The sequence below is a fragment of the Triturus cristatus genome, chromosome 12 (genome assembly GCF_964204655.1).
Source record: "Triturus cristatus chromosome 12, aTriCri1.1, whole genome shotgun sequence".
NCBI classification, from domain to species: Eukaryota; Metazoa; Chordata; class Amphibia; order Caudata; family Salamandridae; genus Triturus; species Triturus cristatus.
The window spans coordinates 62,663,209-62,682,096 of NC_140595.1; the positions used below are offsets into that span (position 1 = coordinate 62,663,209).

Genomic DNA, 18,888 nt, shown 5'->3' on the forward strand with positions numbered 1-18,888 from the left:
AAGAAAGGTTCCTCTAGTGTAAGGGCTTGTATTTCACTTACTCTTCGTAGGGAAGTGATTGCGATAAGGAAAGCTACCTTCCATGTTAGGAATTGTAATTCACATTTGTGAATAGGTTCAAATGGGGGACCCATAAGTCTTGTTAGAACCACATTGAGATTCCACACTGGGGAAGGTGGTAATCTTGGGGAAAGAATTCTTTTGAGACCTTCCATAAACGCTTTGATGGCTGGTACCTTAAAAAGGGACAGGCGTTGTCTATTTTGCAAGTAGGCTGCTAAGGCTGCTAGGTGTAAACGTATAGAGGAATACGCTAGATTGCATCTTTGCAAGTGTAATAGATAGCAAATGATGTTTTGGATGGAAGCATCCAATGGATGTATGTCATTATTAGCGCAGTAGATGGCAAATCTTTTCCATTTTGCGGCATAACACGCTCTAGTAGTAGGTCGTCTGGCTTCCTTTATGATATTCATACAGTCTGGAGGGAGATTGAGGTATCCGAACTCTAAGACCTCAGGAGCCAGATCGCTAGGTTCAGTGTTTGAGGATCTGGGTGTCTGATTTCTCCATGGTTCTGGGTTAATAGATCCGGGGAGGGGCGTAGCCTTTGATGTGGAACTAAAGATAGTTCCAGAAGTGTGGTGAACCACGGTTGACGTGCCCCTAGTATTAGTGTTAGCGACTGTTGTTTCAGTTTGCGTACCACAAATGTAACTAGTGGGAGAGGCGGAAAAGCGTACGTAAATCTGCCTGACCAGTTCATCCATAGGGCATTGCCCTTCGACTGTGGGTGTGGAAACCTGGCGGCGAAGGTTGGGCATTTTGTGTTGTGTGAACAGGTCTATGTCTGGTTGTCCCCATTTTTGGAAGAAGGGGAGTAGAACCTTGGGGTGTAGTTCCCATTCGTGGATCTGCTGTGTGTGGCGACTTAGGAGGTCGGCCACTTGATTGTGGATCCCTGGGAGATGTTCTGCTAACAGGTAGATGTTTTGGGGAATTGCCCATCTCCAGATTTGCTGTGCCAGTTGGGACAGTTGGAGAGAATGTGTTCCTCCCTGTTTCTGTATATAATACATTGTCGTCATGTTGTCTGTGCGTATGAGGACAGTTTTGTTCTTTAGGTGTACCTGAAAGGATTTTAGTGCTAGGAACACTGCTACGAGTTCCAGGTGGTTGATGTGGAGCAGTTTTTGTTGACTGGTCCATCTGCCCTGAGTGGTATGGTGAAGGAGGTGGGCTCCCCACCCTGTGAGAGATGCGTCGGTAGTTAGCACAACTTGTGGAAGAGGCTCTAAGAACGGTCGCCCTTTGGACAGGTTGATGGTGTTCCACCATTTCAGTGAGCGAAGTGAGCGACTGTCCACCAACACCAGATCGGTAAGTTGTCCGTGAGCTTGGTTCCACTGTTGTGTTAGACATTCCTGTAAGGGACGCATTTGAAGTCGTGCGTGTGGGACTATGGAGATGCATGACGCCATCATGCCTAGGAGCTGCATGAACACTCTTGCTGGAAGAGATGGATGAGTTTGAAATTGAGAGATGAGATTTTGTATACTGGCTATCCTGGCAGTGCTGGGATAAGCAATGGCTTTGGATGTATCTATGGTTGCTCCTAGATACTGATGTAAGTGGGAAGGTTGTAGATGGGATTTGGGGTAGTTGATAGTGAATCCCAAATCGTGGAGAGTTTGAATTGTGCGATGAGTGTGGAGAACGCATTTTTGGTGAGTATTGGCTTTTATGAGCCAATCGTCCAGATAGGGGAAGACATGGATCTGTTGTCTTCTGAGGTGCGCTGCCACGACTGCTAGGCACTTGGTGAACACTCTGGGTGCTGTTGTTACTCCGAATGGGAGAACTGTAAATTGATAGTGTTGCCCATCGACCACAAATCGTAGATATTTTCTGTGAGCGGGATGCATAGGGATGTGAAAGTACGCGTCCTTGAGGTCCGATGTGGCAAGGAAGTCTCCCTGTTGTAAAAGTGGGAGGACTTGTTGGAGGGTGGTCATATGAAAATGATCCGAATGTATATACTGGTTTAGTAGTCTGAGATCCAGTATGGGCCTTAGTGTTTTGTCCTTTTTGGGAATGAGGAAGTATAGAGAATATACCCCTGTTCCCTGATGTTGAAGAGGGACTGGTTCTATCGCATGTTTTTGTAACAGGGATTGAACTTCTTGTTTGAGGAGAGAGAGATGATGTGAGGACATTGGACGTTGTTTGGGCGGTATGTTTGGGGGGGATTGTATGAGTTCGAGGCAGTAGCCAGACTGGATAATTTGTCTTACCCACCTGTCTGTGGTGATGGAAGTCCAGACAGGTAGGAATTGTTGGAGCCGCCCCCCGACTGGAGTGGAATGGTCTGGGGGGAGTGGTGGCAAGTCACTGTTTAGTGGCTGGGGAGGTGCGGGTGTTATTGTTGTTGCCCCGCCCTCGACCTTTGTTATTGTTTCCCCGATAACCTCCTCGGAAATATCCTCTGTTAGGGGATGTTTGTCCCGAATTTTTAAAGGTGGATGTGGTCTCAGTTCCCGTGTTTTTGGAGCCTCCTCTATAAAAGGAGCGACGAAAGGAACCCCGGGTTTGAGGAGACTGTAGTGCTCCCATAGACTTGGCAGTTTCATTATCCTTTTTCATATTCTCTAATGCAGTATCCACTGCAGGGCCAAATAACTGCTCTTGGTTGAAAGGTTGAGCCAGAATTGCGGTTTGAACCTCCGGTTTAAAACCGGAAATACGGAGCCAGGCATGTCGTCTGAGTAAGACGCTAGTATTGACCGCCCTAGAAGCAGTGTCTGCCGCATCTAAGGCGCATTTAATGGAGGCATTAGATATTTATTTGCCTTCTTGGATGAGGTCAGTGGCCTGGGACTTAAAGGGTTCAGGCAGATGTTGCATAAGGTCTTCAAGTTGGTCATAATGCGCCCTATCATACCGGGCTAACAGGGCCTGGGTATTCGCAATGCGCCAATGGTTCGCCGCCTGCGCGGCGACCCTTTTGCCTGAGGCCTCTAAAAGCTTAGACTCCTTGTCCGGGGGAGGCGTTTCTCCAGTTGTCTGTGAGTTAACGCGCTTCCTGGCATTTGATACGACCAAGGAGTCTAAAGGGAGCTGGGCTTTAATGTATGCAGGGTCCTGCGGGGCTGGTCGGTACTTTTTTTCGATGCTTGGGTTGAGAACCCTAGCTCGAACAGGGTCTTTAAAGACGTCAGTGGCATGCTTTATAACCCCTTTGATCATGGGCAGTATGTGAACAGTTTTTTATGACTGCTCAAAAGTATCGAGGAGAAAATCCTCTTCAAGGGCGTCTGTGTGCATTGTGACGCCGTGGAATGTTGCTGCCCTATTTATAAGTTGGCCAAACCCTAAGTGGTCATCAGGAGGGGAGGGCTTGGAGGGGTAGGTAGTGGGGTCAGGCATGTCAGGTATTGGATAAGACCCGTCATCTACGGGTGCTGTGTCTGGGAACGTAAAAGGGTCGTTTGGATCAACAGGATCATTAAATAAATCAGGGTCCGCCCCTCCCCCCAAGTCATCATTATCATCCTGTGGAGGAGGTGAATGATAGGGGGATGGTAAAGGTAAAGGAGAAGGAGGAGGAGGAGGGGGGACGGGGACGGGTTAGGAGGTAATACAGGAGAGGAAGGACGAAGTGGTGAAGTAGCACAGTCCTTTTTCCGTATGGGAGCTGGAGGAGGTGTGATGTCCAGCTTCCGTTTCTTGTATGGGACGGCAGTCACATGTCCAGTGTCGGGATTGATGTAGATCCGCTTTTGAGTAGGATCTGGGCGAAAAAGTTCATCCGGCTCCGAAGGTGGTGGCGGCGATGGCCGCTTCGGGTCTTTATGAACTTTTTTCGGTGTGGACGTAGTTTTTGATGCCGATGGATGTTTCGGTTCCGATGGATTTTTCGGCGCCGGTGGAGACTTCGGTGCCGAGGAACGTTTTGGTGCCGAAGGAGATTTCGGTCTTAAAGCCTGTTTCGGTGCCGACAGTGGTTTTTTCGGTGCCGAAGGTGTTAAAGGCACAATCACATGAGGTTTGCTCGAGCCCGAGCCACCTACAGGCTTAGATGTCTTCGGAGCCGGGCCCGAGGGCGGGGCTTCTGAAGAGGATTTCCGGTCGCGACTGGGCCCAGCTGGCGGAGTCTTGACCAATGTCTTTTTGGATGGGGCAGGGGCAGGGGGGGTGGTACTCACACGCTGCCCTGGAGTGATGAGGTCATCGGAATCGTCGGCCTCGGACACGATCTCGAGATCTTCGGTGTCATCTTCAGGAACATCCTGAGCAAAGATGTCCTCCGGTTCTGGAGCTGGTTTGGCCATAATATGGCGTCGAGCTCTTCGGTCCCGGAGGGTCTTCTTGGAACGGAAAGCGGAACAAGCTGGACAGGTCGATTCGTTGTGTTCCGGCGACAGGCAGAGGTTACAAACCTCGTGGTGATCACTGTGAGGGAACTTCGCTCCACACCGGGGGCATTTCTTGAAGGGTGTCCTGTCCATCAGCCACTTCCGGAACCGGTCCGAGATGATTTCGATGTCGATGGAAAGAAGATTGAAGAATTAAATCGATTGCTGAAAGTTTTCTGCTGGAGCGGAAAAAAGTTCATCCGAACCCAATGGCGGAAAAAAACAATCTGACGATGGAATGGATGCCCATGCGCACTGTTGTCCAGGGGAGGAGTCACCAACCTCGTGACCAAAGGCTTCTTCCGAAGACGACAACAACCTGCAATCATCCGAGCCCAACACCAGATGGCGATCTTATCCTCAGTGTGTGATCTGCAGCTCATATGCCTCGAACATTCATTTTCAACAACATTACAATCACATCACTCAAAAAATGTATACACTGCATCAAGGACATGATGTTAAATAATATCAACCAACCAGGCTGACTTGCCACCATGTTATTAGAATCAGATAGCATGTTATTGAACCAAGAGGTTGAAAAATCATGCTTACCACTAAACTAATAGAAGGCTATACTGTCAGACGACGTGTTCTGATACCTATCAAACTGCTGCTGCTAATATTCATAAAAGGCACTTGGAGGACCCGTCCACCCATCCATTCCTCCCCTCTAACCCTCCGTCTCAATGAATTCCACCCTCCCTCAACTCCTCCTCCGTGAGTTATGCTTGCTTAGCAACGCAGAAAGCCGAATAATATTTTTCATACTGACCTGCGACTGATTCGGAAGTGGAGTATTGGTCAGCCAGAAATCGAGGTCAGACGTCTGAAATTAAACAAGGAATGCATATCAAGTCTATAACCTAACAACTACATTGGTCGCAAGCACTAGAGACCAGTCACTTAATGGTACTTTATGACCGTCTATATATTAAGTATACACAAGTCAACCTTATAAAACATGATGAGCATTATTAATGGAATTAGAAGTCAACAGGTCTTATTTTCAATTAGTTGATAACTAGTTTAGGAGTAGGTGATAAGGGGTCCAGCTAATGGGTGGAAATGACAATGCAAGTCCTTCTATGCAGTTAACAAAAGTACATAAAAGTCCTGCACAACATTTTCCATTAAGAAAGCACATGCTTAGAGAAAGATTTGACAGTGGAAAATATAGAATATTAATTGCACAAGCCGGACAAGCAGAAAAAATAGGAATGGACAGTCACTTTAACAAAATATGCACTAAGTGAAAGCGGAAACTTAAAATAGAATTCTCAGTTTGGGATGGGCTGATGACCAGATGATGAAAAAAACTATTTTAAGCAGGTTACCAGCCTTTAATGAAGATTCACCATGGTGGGTATTCTTGACATAGGACCAGCTGTCAAATATTTCTTCTGATGGATACTTCTACTGGAAGATTACTCACCTGAAGAACTACCCCAGTCGTCAGACTAGATACAGAAAACTTCAAAGTCCTTACATTGCAGATATGGGGGGCTGGCTTCGCAACCACACCGGAAGTGGCATTAGGTGACATCACTATATAGTACCCGCCCCAGCACAACAGGAGTTCCCTTTTTTCCATTCCTTTAATTCAGATCTGGAGCTATGCTCAGAGTTTCCGCACCAAAAAAAAAATTGAACTGTGCAGTACTATTTCTCCTTCCAAGAAATCAGGGTTTAAACTCTGTAGAGAATGGGGAGTACTGATGTCCATTTCAGACCCCCATTCGCTCTGTCTCTGGTGCCTCAGTTTGGATCACAATCCTGTTGCAGTATCCACCCGAAAGCAGTAAAAAAGAGTGAGAAGCAAAGCTCTTTATGGCCAAAGACAAACGAGTAAGTTGGCGACATTCAAGACCTCTTTTAAGGTCACCTTAATCACACTCTTCTTGGTGGGTGGGAGGAAAAAGCACAAAACACACCAAAGGCAAGTCACCTTGTTGCCACGCCATTCCCACAGGACCTTCGTCCTTGGAGCTGGAACTGTTTGACATTGAGACAATTCCTCCTCCTAGTGGCTCTCCTCTAGCGACTGAACTGGATCTGGCGCTCGAGTGACCTTGATCCACCTCGAGGCCCGAACTACTCTCTCCGGATCTCTCAGCGCCTTCAAAACCAGAGTTTCCAACTCCAGGCTCCAATCTAGTAGTGTTTTTAAATGCTATATATTCCATTTTTGCTTAAGCATCAATGCCATCTGGAGTAAATTCAGGCTCCTTGGCTCCACACGGCAGCCAGACATATTTGCCTGTGGCTCAGACGCCATTTAGCGCCGTCCTCTTCCACTGGCAGTCTCCATGTCCACCTTCGCTTACAGTGCCAGAACCAATGCCACTGGTGCCAGTTTCAGAGTCTTGTCACAAGCCAGATCACCCAGGGTGGCCCAACGAGTTACCGCAAAGGAGAAATACAGGAGCACACTTCATGATATTTTTTGGGTGATTCAGACCTCCTGTATCCTTACCCTTGTGGGGATACTGGTGGTGATGATGATCAGAGGCAAGACTTCTTCGAATGGTTTTGACACCTCACCGGGGTTGGCTGTGATTTTCCCCACTGGGCCTCCAACCCCTGAAGTGATGCCATTCAATAAGGTAATGCAAAGGGCTGCTGAGGAGTTGGACCTACAACGGCCGACGAGGGGCGTTACAACTAATGTCCTCACAGAGTTTTTTTCCCTATTTGTACCAACTGGACAACCTCTGTTCCCCTTCAACTATGCCACTCTAGATCCAGTCATGGTGGTGAGGGAGAAACATGTTCTACCCTGGCAGTAAACAGATTGGGGCACGCCGACAGGCAGCCAGCCAGGATCTCTTACAGTTAGTATTGCATTCATATATTGAGGACTCTGCGTACATTTGTTTCTCAAAATTGTGACGAGTTGCGCCCGTTAATGGCCTGCTGCTCATCCTATTTTCTACTGTCCTGATGACCTGCTAATGACCTAGGGTCGACAGGCTTTTGACATATTTGACAATTGGAGAAACTTGTGGGATCTAGTCAATCTTTGACACATTTTACCATGCACTGACATTCTCACTTTGCACTCATTATTACAGCTCCATTGCTGCAGTTTCTAACAAAGAAATTGATTCATGACATGTATTCTCCTAAATGAATTTGGCATCAGTTAATGAATTGATTGGGAGATGGTATGATGGCAGTCTAAATTTCAGAACAAGCTTGCATTTGATGGACTCTTAAAGGGTACTTTACTTCATACAGACATCTGAGAATTTGTACTCAACCAGACAATTTATGGCAAATATGCATATATGCAGCGTCCAATGGTCCACTAAAGCAGTGGGGAATTATTCTAACATTTATGACAATCAGTGAAGATCCTATAATGCAGTACCCATGTTACATTGCTCACACTGGGAGAGCATGTTCTCCAATTAAGCTTAATCATCTGCAGATATGAGCGCGTGAACTACAACACTCATGTTTTCTAAGGAGTGCATTTATGTATTAGACATGGGTATGTGAATCATCACAATTTATTAGGCATTCAAGAAAGAACATCCTTTTATCAGTTAGATATATGCAGAAATATAAAAGTTGCAGTCTCATTTTTCCACAGAAACCCAAATAAATATGGACAAGACACAGGAAACGTAAAACCAGGAGCCCTAATTATCAAGAAAAAAGATTCCTTATAAAATGGTAGCTCTTTCTCGCATTATTCTATACAGGGAGATTGACACCTACATTAAGTCTCGCCCAGGAAGCATAGGTGGACAGGAAGAAGACGAGAAACACTCAATTCTATGCCCAATGGGATTTGAGTACTGGATTTGCAATTCTAAAAGTACTGCAGTGTTGTCCATTGCATTGACACCAGGAAACTGCTGGGTACATACATGGCATGCTCCCTGGCACGATGACATAGAGGAAGAGGTTTTTATGATTGGCGCCTGGCAGGTGGAACTATTTCACAAAATGAACTGTGTAAGGAACCATAGATAATTTTGCTCCCTTGTTATTATATTCAACAACTTTGTGAAGTATAATTTCAAGGATACCATCTTCTATATCTTATAAAGAGGTAAATGTACTTACATCTGATGGCAAGTTATCTTTCCCACCTATTTCTGGCTCCACTTTAGCAGTTAACTCTTCGGCTTCGATGCTCGTGGAGGACTTTTTATGTTTTCGTGCTTCATCCTTCTCTTTGCTTTTCTAAATTGCAGCACAAAAGTAAAGCGAGATAAAACCCATTAGTTCATCAAAATGAAATACAGCATGATGGTGCACTTCACTGCCATTTTCTGCTAATTCAAATAACCTAGAAAACTCAGATATATACAGATGTTTAAAGAAACACAAATTCTCTTAATGGTCCTTATTCTAATATATTAATAATGGTGAAAGAACCTGGGACCTTCACAAACTTGAGCAGAGGATGGTTTTTTGCATGTTGGCAAAGTATATCTTTTTATTCTATATTTTCTATACAAAACTATGTACCTGAAGTTTGAACTCAAATACATCAATTGTGAAACACAATTAAAAGTGACAATTTGAAACAAAACTAAGAAATCAGACATCTAGATCCATTTAAAAAAAACTTTTCTGGACCTCATATTTCAGACACTGACTCAGGATGTGGTGAGTAACTGAGGATTGTGTGGAGGGAGGGTGGTTTGGGGCAAAGCAAGAGGGTAGGATAGTAAACATCACGTACAGAAACAAAAATATACACACATGCACAAACTGATGATAACTACAATTTTGGAGTAGCACTATTCCGCCTGCCTTGCTTCATCCCCAGAGTGCCAAATATCTTACCTTTTTGTCTCTCTTCTTTTCTTTTTCTTTGTGCTTCTTCTCTTTTTTGATCGGCTTATTACTTTTGATCTCTGCTGGGGCAGCCTCTGTCTCTGGGGTTTTCAGGACTTCTGAGTTTCTGTGCCTCTGCACTGGAAGCTTGTCTACATCTGCTAAGGGCCTTTAAAACGGATTATTGTGTGAGTGGAAGATCAGGCATGTCCATCGCCGGTTATGGAGCATGGACAACTCATTTTTGCATTAAATACCCACCACAGACATGCATGGACAAACTACAAAATAATCAGAAGTCAGAGACAGACAGATGGGATTCACAAGATGTCCTAAATATATTTAGAAGCACCATTATCTACAAAGTAGGAATGTTGTCTTATGGTACATAAGAGAAAACAAAGAAGGGAGCAATATGTGCACATTGTTAAGATAAACTATTAATTCTAGGATGATATTGATAAACAAAGGTTGCACGCTGAACCCTCTGTAAGAATATTTAATGGATATGCTCTGTCCATCAATGAGGAGTTCTAAGCACCAAGATGGAACTGCTTGTAACAGAGTGTATGAAGGTAACGGATTGGGTGATGCTAAGTGTATCCCTTTTAGTTATGTGGCACTTAACCTCCTTATACCAATGTTTTAGAGAAACCGGCTTGTTAGCATGGGAGGTGAAACATATTTGGACATCCAAGAACGTTGAAAAAAAACAAAGGACCTATGGAAACAAGAACAAAGCCAGCAGGGTCCGAGCTTACCTTGGAGTCTTCCCTGTAATTAGACTTTGCATGTATGTGACAGACAAGGAATTGCAAAGAGAGAAAAAAAGAGAGAAGGTTTGAAAAGGAGGGAGAATCACAGTGCAAGAGAAAGTTGGAGAGAAAAGAATGTGGCTGTAACAGCAACTACAATGCCTTCGGTCTGAGTCTCTCCAACTTATCAAGAGGAGCTACCAACCAGCCTACTGAATGACAGGGTCATATGTAAGGGTATATCACTGCAATAGACTAAGTGTAGGCACCTATACACTAGCAACAACTACAGACAAATTTGAGAGATACAGTTGTTGGCAGAACATAGAGTAAATAAGAGTTTGAAGTAGGCTGTTAAAGAGGCTGTTGAAGAAAGGTAACAACCAAATAACCTGCCAGGTAGTAGAAAACAGGCCAGGAATTGAAAGCCACTCAAGACTAACTTTTGCATCTAAGCAGAGGAAGCAATAACATCTGTCCAGGAACAGAGTGACCTTTTTAAATTGTTTGTTTTTTATCATTTCACAGCTCAGAAGATGCTGTTTTATCTATAGTGGAATAAGGAACTATTTGCTAGGGGAACTCAATCATGTTGAGTGTAAAGAAGAAATGGAAGAGGAGGCATACTTATGTTCAGGTCACTTTCAAATGTGCATATCAAGTAAAGACAGTACTAAAATAATATACAGCTGACAATATTAACAGATTTAATGACATGGCAAAGAAAACATCAGCAGAGAGCACACAGTGCAGATCCTAAATACCAACTGTTCTAAAAATAGCCAGTAACACTACACACAATTTTCACATTTTTACCGTGTATCAAGCGGTATTGAAGCAAAGCCATAAAGTAAGCCACACAAACTAACAAAAATGGAAAAAGTGTACAACTATGGGGCAATACCCTTAATTTTATGTCAGTGGCTGCCAACAGCAAGCAAAAGAAGACTTCGGGCCCGATTCAGAGTTTGGCGGTCCGTGGACTGCCAAAAGTGGGGCGTGGCGGGGATGTGCACCAGCGATTCAACCGCTGTATCACAACTTTGGTGGTGGGACCGCCGCAGCCGCCAGTGATCAGCCATACCTGGCACTGGCGAGCGGTCTTGAGGCAGAAATATGCTTGGAAGTGCAGCTGCGGCAACGCCAAGCATATTACAAGTTTCTTCACTGCGACCCTAACCATGGAGCTCAGGCCCTATTGGAAAAGGGTGTCGGTGAGGAAACAAACGAGGCCTACAGGGGCCCCTCTTTCCTCAGACTTATGAGATGCATGCAGTGGGACACGTGGTGTGCCCCCCTGTCTGCATGCACCCCATTTCACAGTCCATGCCGTGCAGGAACAGGCTGACATTACCATTGCATTGCCATTTTGAAAGGCACCAGTTTGGGAATGCCAATGGACCGCCCGCCAGTCTACGAGGAAACTCAATATCATGGGCGCCCGTTGGCCCTGTTTGGCTGTGTGGGAGGATGGCGGCCTGCTCCCACACCGCCAAACTCGTAATCAGGCCCTTAGACTTTGACTATAAGAAGTGGGGAAACATATGTGAGCTACACATAATCTTAAAGCCATATGCTGCGTTCAATTAACGCTTGAAATAAACAAACTAACATTGTACTGTACTGGTATTTGTACTGCTCTGTCCTCCCCCTTGCAGGAGGTACATCGTTTTTTGAGTTGTGAAGTAGCAATTCTGTTTGTAGGATTTATATACCACTTGATACTCCTGAAGCATTCTTAAAGCATTCCGATTTTCATTGGCATTTAGGGTGCTCTTCGAGAGAAGGGTTGAAAAATTGTGTTGTTTGTAGTACAACGTTTATGGGAAGAGCTGGGTGAGGTGCGTGAGATTTGAGGATAAGTATGGTGTGTGGAAACATCACTCTCCATAAGCATGGAGTATTGTGGGAAGCGTGAGAATAAACAGTCATCTGTATTTACCATCCTTGGGAAGACTCGTTCACAACTAGAAAATGATGTCGAAGAGCACCAGTGGGTCCACAGATATATACTTTAAGGAGTCCAGCTGGTCGCAGACAAACCCTCCATTATGTGGTGTCCACTTGGCTCAACAAACTAGAAGCACACTAAAAGCCTACAAAGAATCACTATATGGAGTCTATCCATTAGAGACCGTAAAACAGCAGAGAAGAACTTGCATTAGGCAACATTAGGTTGAACTGGATTTTTAGAGAATGTAGACTTTGTGGGGTCGCATTTTAAATTAGAGAACTAAATATTTTTAGATTTTATGAATTTCAGATGGATGACATTTACTCTTATTTACTTAAGTAGTTTGTTCCATAGCTTACTGGTCTGTACAGAGAAAGGGGAATCCCCTAGACAGGTTCTATTGAAGTGAGTGGACTGATGGGGAACAATGCCATTCTGTGACCTGAGGTTTCTAAGTTGAATGTAGAGTGAGGAAGAAGATGTGTACTAACAGCTAGTGCGGTCAACCTCGAGGCTGGGAAACCGGTTTCGGGCATCGGCAAGGTTACTCAACATTCTGTGATTCTGGGCAAAACACTTAATCTCCTTGTGCCTAACAAAAAGAATGTGCCCGTCTGTAACGCAAATGGTGCTCATGTAAAGCGCTCGGATACCTCTAGGTCGAGTTTGCGCTATATAAAACTCCCCCCCCCAAAAAATGGAAGTTAGGAATGTAGAAAGATTAGGCAGGTTCCATGGATTGCTCACTGTGCGATGGAGAGCTCTGAAAGAATCTTCTTACCAAGAGATGCCAATGCAGGGTCTTACATGCAGGTGTAATTAGGTTACATTGCTCCAGGCTGAGAACATTCCTGGCAGCCGTATTCTGAATTTGTTGATGGTTAGGCATTTTGTGAGCCTGATGTAGAGCCTATTGGAGTAGTCAATGTGTGTCAGTACAATGGATGTTGTGCCCTAGATCCTGTGGGGAGTTAAGTACCATTGCAGTGTTTTCATAGTTTTGAAAACACTTTTGATTACATTACTTAACTTAATTACTTCCATTGAGGTGGCTATGGGAAAGCCAATCTCCTAAAGGCCAGGGTCTTTTCGGGTCAGTTTTCCATAATTTGTGGATTAATTTTTGATGGGTTGAGAATCCAGGTACCTTCCGCCTATTGACAAAGCACAAGTCCAGATCAGTTTAGGACTGAATGAGTTTCAATTTTAGAATAATCTAGGTATTGTTGTTGTGGTGGTTTTAACAGGTAAACTGAAAGAACAGATAAGCTCAGCGAGTGTGAACAGGAAAACAATGAAGAGAATTTGGGTCAATCATAGAACCTTGGAGGACACATACCGGTTACAAGAATGGAACTATGCAGAAGGTTAAAGGATCACAGTATGTGCTCAGCATGTAAAGCAGGACTTAGTCCAATTTAGGGGCTGCGCCGTTTAGTCTTTGAAGTAGTAGTTGATGCTTGGTCAACTGTGTCAGACTAATGATAGATAAAGTAGGAGGCATGCAGCTACTCCACCAGAGCCTAGGATGTTCTTGAGCTCATCCCAGATTGCAATTACGACCGATTCAGTGCCTCATCTAAGTGAGAAACCACAGTCTGTCTGCTACAGTGGTAGGAGATTAGCTTGCAGAAGCCAAAGACCTGAGTGAAAACTGCTTTTTTATATAGCATACCCTGAAAGTGTTTGTCTGATATGAGTTTATAGACTGTTGGGTCCACATGGCTGAGTCCTTGCAAAGTTGGCTTTATGTAGGATGTTTTAATTTACTAGGGAACTCTCTAGTCGAAAGGGATGCATTAATAAATACTCTGACCTGTATGCACACAGACCAGGCTAGGAAGAGGTTCTTTTTTTTATTTGGCTGGCACAGGTAGCTGGGTGATCGAGTGAAGCAGACTGTTTTCATGAGGGTATTAGTTTCTTTTTCGAAAAGCAATTTAAATTGGCATCGTTTTGGTCATGTAGTAACATAAACCCAGTATGGCAGTGCAATGTGGTTGCTGATCTCCTTTGTAAAGAATTTGCAGAATTATTTAGTGCAACTTCTGCAGTCAGTGTAATCTGGGTTATAAAATTCTGAATTAATTTTGAAAAGTTCAATGGCTGAATATGAAACATCCGCGTGAATAATAAGATTGCTTGCTTTTTGTATTCTGGCTTTGTAGATTCCGTTTTGACACTATCTTTGATGTATCTTTATTTTAATGTGTACTCTCCTTCCCCCTTTAAAAGCTTCTAGTTTTGCTTTATTATATTTGCCTGGATTAAACCAACCACACTTCTGATATGGCGGTTGGTTTTGTGAAGCTTTCATGGCTGTCACTTCTTTTAACGCCTCAGTAATCCAAAGGTGAAATTGGCTCTCTGATAGAGATGTCTAGCCGCAGATTCCTTACCTTAGAATTATCCTCAGGTGCCAGACTGGTTCCAGAAACCTTTTCTACAGCAGTACCTCTATGCATGTGTAGAGGGCGTCAAGCGACTAACAACGTCGCCCACCGGATGTGACGTCTGCAGTGTCCAGAGATATTTTCAGGGTCCGGTAGACTACGATGTTGACCCTGCACCCTCATTCTATCTGCATGTGGTGTATGGACATGCACCCTGATTCCAAACAGTGCAGCTCATGTCTTCAGCTTCAGTCATCAGCGTTACAGGAGCATCGCATGACAATGTTAGAGGAGCAGTGGTCGATGGTCCCTCGTCTGTTGCGGTCCTCCTCTCCCTCAGTGCACCGCTCGAGGGCCAGCTCCTGAAGACATTTGACCTTGTGTCGGTTGATAAGTCACGACGGAGGCGGTCTGCGCCGCAGCCTTCCCCGACATCACCATGTATGCGCGGTCCCCCTGCCATGCCTCCTAGTCCTCCGATTTCAAGGTCGGAGCAAGAATCTGTCCCATGCCTCGATGTTCTTGAGATGGGCCTACTGCCCCTTTTGAGGTTTACAGCCGTTTTTTCATCTTTCGTCTCTTCTTGAACATAAATTCTTTGCCCTCCCACTGTAGGTTGGTTCGTACAGAGGTTGGTGATCCCAGGGATTCTTTATAAGGGTCTTTTTCCCTCGCTTCGAGACCGCAGATACTGATCTGACCCCTTGGGTGGTTCGCTCTCCCAAGGAGTATACTAATTATGATTTGTGGCGATGTCAGGACCCTTATTCATGATGTCACATGGCTTGTTTTCAGGGCACAGATTGTCCCATGCACCCGCACCTTTCCTCTTCTTCTAGCTCATATCCTCATTAGGCTGTAGGCACAAGCTCTCCATTGTTAATTCTGATCTTTATGCTGGTTCCTTGGTTTGGACCATCATTTGGGACATTGGTCTTCCATGCTGTATTCTCTACCTTGTCCACTGCTTCGGCCAGATCCCTTTCCCTGTTTGGTATTCTTCCCTCAGACGGGTACTAGTTATCTGCGTAGGCCTCCCTGTGCGGGCCTTGTAACTTAACCCTTTTACAGTTCTGTACAGTGGTTTTCTTTTTCTATTCTAGCAAGGTTGTCTTTCTTTTCACCGGTCTCACAGCCGCCTGCTTATCACCACTCGGTGGTGGTGTTTTCTTCTTCTTTTATACAAGGCCATGCAGTTGGTTGCCAGCTCGCTGTTGCTCCACTTTGGCCAGTGCCGACATGGTGGCAGTTTCTATGTGCCCTTCTTGGACACCTCTTGTTATACAGTTTTTTTCTTCAGTATCTCTATAGCACATACGCCTCTTTAAATGAGTGGCTCCTTATTGGGGCTAGAAATGGAAGGCCTGGTGCATTTGTTTAGGCTCAGCAAATATAAAAACAAAAATACAATGAATAAAGGCGCGTGCCATACATTCCAAAAAACTCGATAGAGCCCGAGGACTCCCGATTTTAAGTCAATATGGCTTTCTTTTGGCTGTCTTTCACCTGTAGTTGTCTTTGCTTGACTGTCTGAGTGGAAACAATTCCTGCTACTGACTCAATTCCCCATCCCCCACCACTCTTTGTTCACCGTTTCCTGCATTTGTGTGTTTTTTTTTTTTTGTTCTCCTGTAACCGCTTCATTACTATTCTTCTTTTATATATTTCCCATCACTATCCAACTGTAGATATAATGTAATGTAATAAAAATTTCTAAAGCGCACTATCACCCCACGGGTATCCTGGCGCTGACTGACAGCAGTTCCTCTACATGCACTTATTTTCCCACCGGATGTATAGTCTGCACTACCTCCTAGGGAAGAGATACGTTTTACGTTTTTTCTAACAAAGTATTCTCCTATTTGTCTGATATCGGGCGTAAAATTATTCCACAGATGGGCAGCGGCCCAGCTGAAGGCTCTCACCCCAAACTTAGAGGCTCTTATTCTGGCGGTACAAACCAGGTGAGCAGTGGAGGAACGAAGATTTTGTGATGGAGCATGCCAGGCAAACTTTTTCTGCAATGGCAAAGGTCCAAGTCCATAAAGGGCCTTAAAAACAATACACAATGATTTAAACTGGATTCTCTGAGCTAGAGGGAGCCAGTGACGATCACTGAGAGCCGCAGATGCAGAATCGCCTCGAGTCCTCTTTAAAGCCAACTTAGCGGCAATTGTCTGTATTCTTTATAATTTCAGAATGAAGAAGTTGGCTGAACCAAGGAGCAGGGCATTACAGTAGTCCAACCAGCTTAAAATAACACTTCTAACTACTAGGGCCCTAGCTACCAAAGGGAGAATTTTACGCAGAGCCTTTATGACTGATAAGCAAGTCCCAACTGTCTTATTCACATGTTTCTCCAGGCTCAGCTTGTTGTCAAAAACTACCCCCAAATTGCGCACTGCTACCGCTGGTATGGGAGGCGTGTCTGCCTGAACGGGCCAGATATTGTCTGGAAGCAGACGAGGGATTTTCTTCACAGTGCAGTGTAGGATTTCTGTTTTCCCAACATTAAACTGCAGAGAGTTGTCCGACAGCCATCTAGCAGTCCTCTGCATGCATTCACGGAGGTTCTGTGTAATATAGACTCTCTGCCTTCTAGAGACAGGATAAGCTGCGTGTCGTCTGCATAATTCACCAGCTTGATGTTATATGATTTAATAATGGTAATCAATGGTCTCAGATATACATTAAAAAGGATCGGGCTGATAGATGAACCTTGAGGAACCCCATGCTGGACAGTTCTAAATTCAGAACAGAAAGGGGGGAGGGCCACAGCTTGTTGCCTATTTTCCAGGTAAGACTGAAGCCAGTTAAAGGCCAGGACCTCCAGCCAAAGGTCAGCAAGCCGCCTCAGTACAATTCAATGGTTGACCGTGTCGAATGCGGCAGACATATCTAAGAGGATCAGGACGGTCGACTGGCCATTGTCTGCCCGCATTCTAAGTTCATCCAAGACGACTATTAGAGCTGTCTCCGTCCCAAGGCCAGGTCGAAAACCAAATTGCACGTCTTCCAGTCCCCGGTTGGTTATATCGTTGATGTGTATTCAACCCATTCCTATTTATATGGATCTACTCTTATGTAACTAATGTAACCATTTTGTCCACTTGTTTTGTAAAGCGTTCGGATACCTCCTGGTCTAGTTAGCGCTATTTAAAACTCTACAAATAAATAAATAGTGAGTGACCTTCTCCTACGTCTCTTACAGAGGAATGTGTTTCTGCTTACATTGTTGCACTCTTCCTCGTTCCCTGGGAAGGCCTTCACCTGTTGCTTGAGTCTCTCCTCTGCCCTTCCCTTCTGTCCCCCCTTGACGATTTTACATTGAACAGTCCCAGAGAGCTCCTTTCCCTCTTTGAGTGTTCCCTTCGACCACATGTGGTCTATAGCTTTAATTGTTATAGTCCACAATCCATTTCCTTTACTTTAGTGGTGTTCTCTGCATTCCTTGCTTCTATGGCTAGGAGTTTCAATAGTTTTAGCTACTGTCCTTGGCTTTCCAATCAGTTTTCTTGGTTCGGTTGACATTAAAGAAACTATGTAGTATCATGTGTGTATGGACTTATTTCCAACTCCTCTTTATTCTTCTTACAATGTCTTTGCCCAGGTTGCCGATTCAGTTGCGTACGGACTTCTCCTCAATGTTTCTGGTGAGATTTTTCTCTCACCTCGCAGCCGGTCTCTATTTTTCAGACTGGTTAGCCTGGTCAGGAATCTTTCCTATGATTCTGGTAGCAGATTCTCCTCCAGGGATGGTATTGCTTGGGTATCTCATTTTAAGGTAAAACATCTGCAGCTAGATGTCTATCAGATGAATAAGTTACTTACCTTTGGTAAAGCCTTATCTGGTAGAGACAAGATCTAGCCGCATATTGCTTATCGAAACATCCATCCTCCCAGCTCTGCGACATGGTTCTCTCTCTTAAAAAGAAAAAAAAAGAAAAAAGAAAAAAAAAAAGGGAAGCAATAATATATATATTTAACGCTAAAACAAATATGATAATTTTTCAAAAAGAAGATTCCTTTTGGGCACACTATTCCCGTTGCAGTTTCTGTACGTGGCTCAGCATTCTAGCGTGGAAAGTAGTTTGGGGAAGAAAATTCAGTCAACTCGTCAGGGGTGGGCTTATATGGACTCTAGTGACGTCACATCCGGTGGACAACGTTGTTACGGAGTCACATGCCGCATTCTGACGCGCAGAGTTACTGCTCTCGAAAGGTTTCCGGATCCAGCCTGCGCCTGGGGAGAATTCTAAGGTAAGGAATCTGCAGCTAGATCTTGTATCTACCAGATAGGGCGTTACCGAAAGTGAATAACTTATTCAACAAGAGATAAGTCAGTTCACTGGCAAATTCACCAGGCGTTCCAACTAGAAAAAATATGATTTTGAAGCTTTTCATGGTCTGCTAAAGGACATTTAGTTACGTGCTGCTTACAATGGTGTAGTGGTTCAGCCAAAGGTGATGAAGTTGTTATCAATTCAGATGATTAGTTTGGTTCCTCTCAAGGAAATAACATCGTCTGGCACAAAGACAGTATCAAGGGCCTGGCCTGCTTCAGGAGTAAGCCC

The 18,888-nt window shown here is 44.5% G+C and overlaps 1 protein-coding gene across 2 annotated transcripts in view; it reads right to left on the bottom strand.

Annotated features, from left to right (window-relative positions):
• Positions 1-18,888, bottom strand: part of AP3D1 (adaptor related protein complex 3 subunit delta 1) — a 293,074-nt gene that overhangs the window by 85,831 nt on the left and 188,355 nt on the right. For both annotated transcript variants that reach the window (XM_085636830.1, XM_085636829.1), the window contains exons 22-24: positions 9,222-9,381; positions 8,493-8,612; positions 5,191-5,244 (exon numbers count right to left, since the gene is read on the bottom strand). In XM_085636830.1, the coding sequence (XP_085492956.1) occupies positions 5,191-5,244; positions 8,493-8,612; positions 9,222-9,381 (334 nt within the window). The remainder of the gene's footprint in view (positions 1-5,190; positions 5,245-8,492; positions 8,613-9,221; positions 9,382-18,888) is intronic.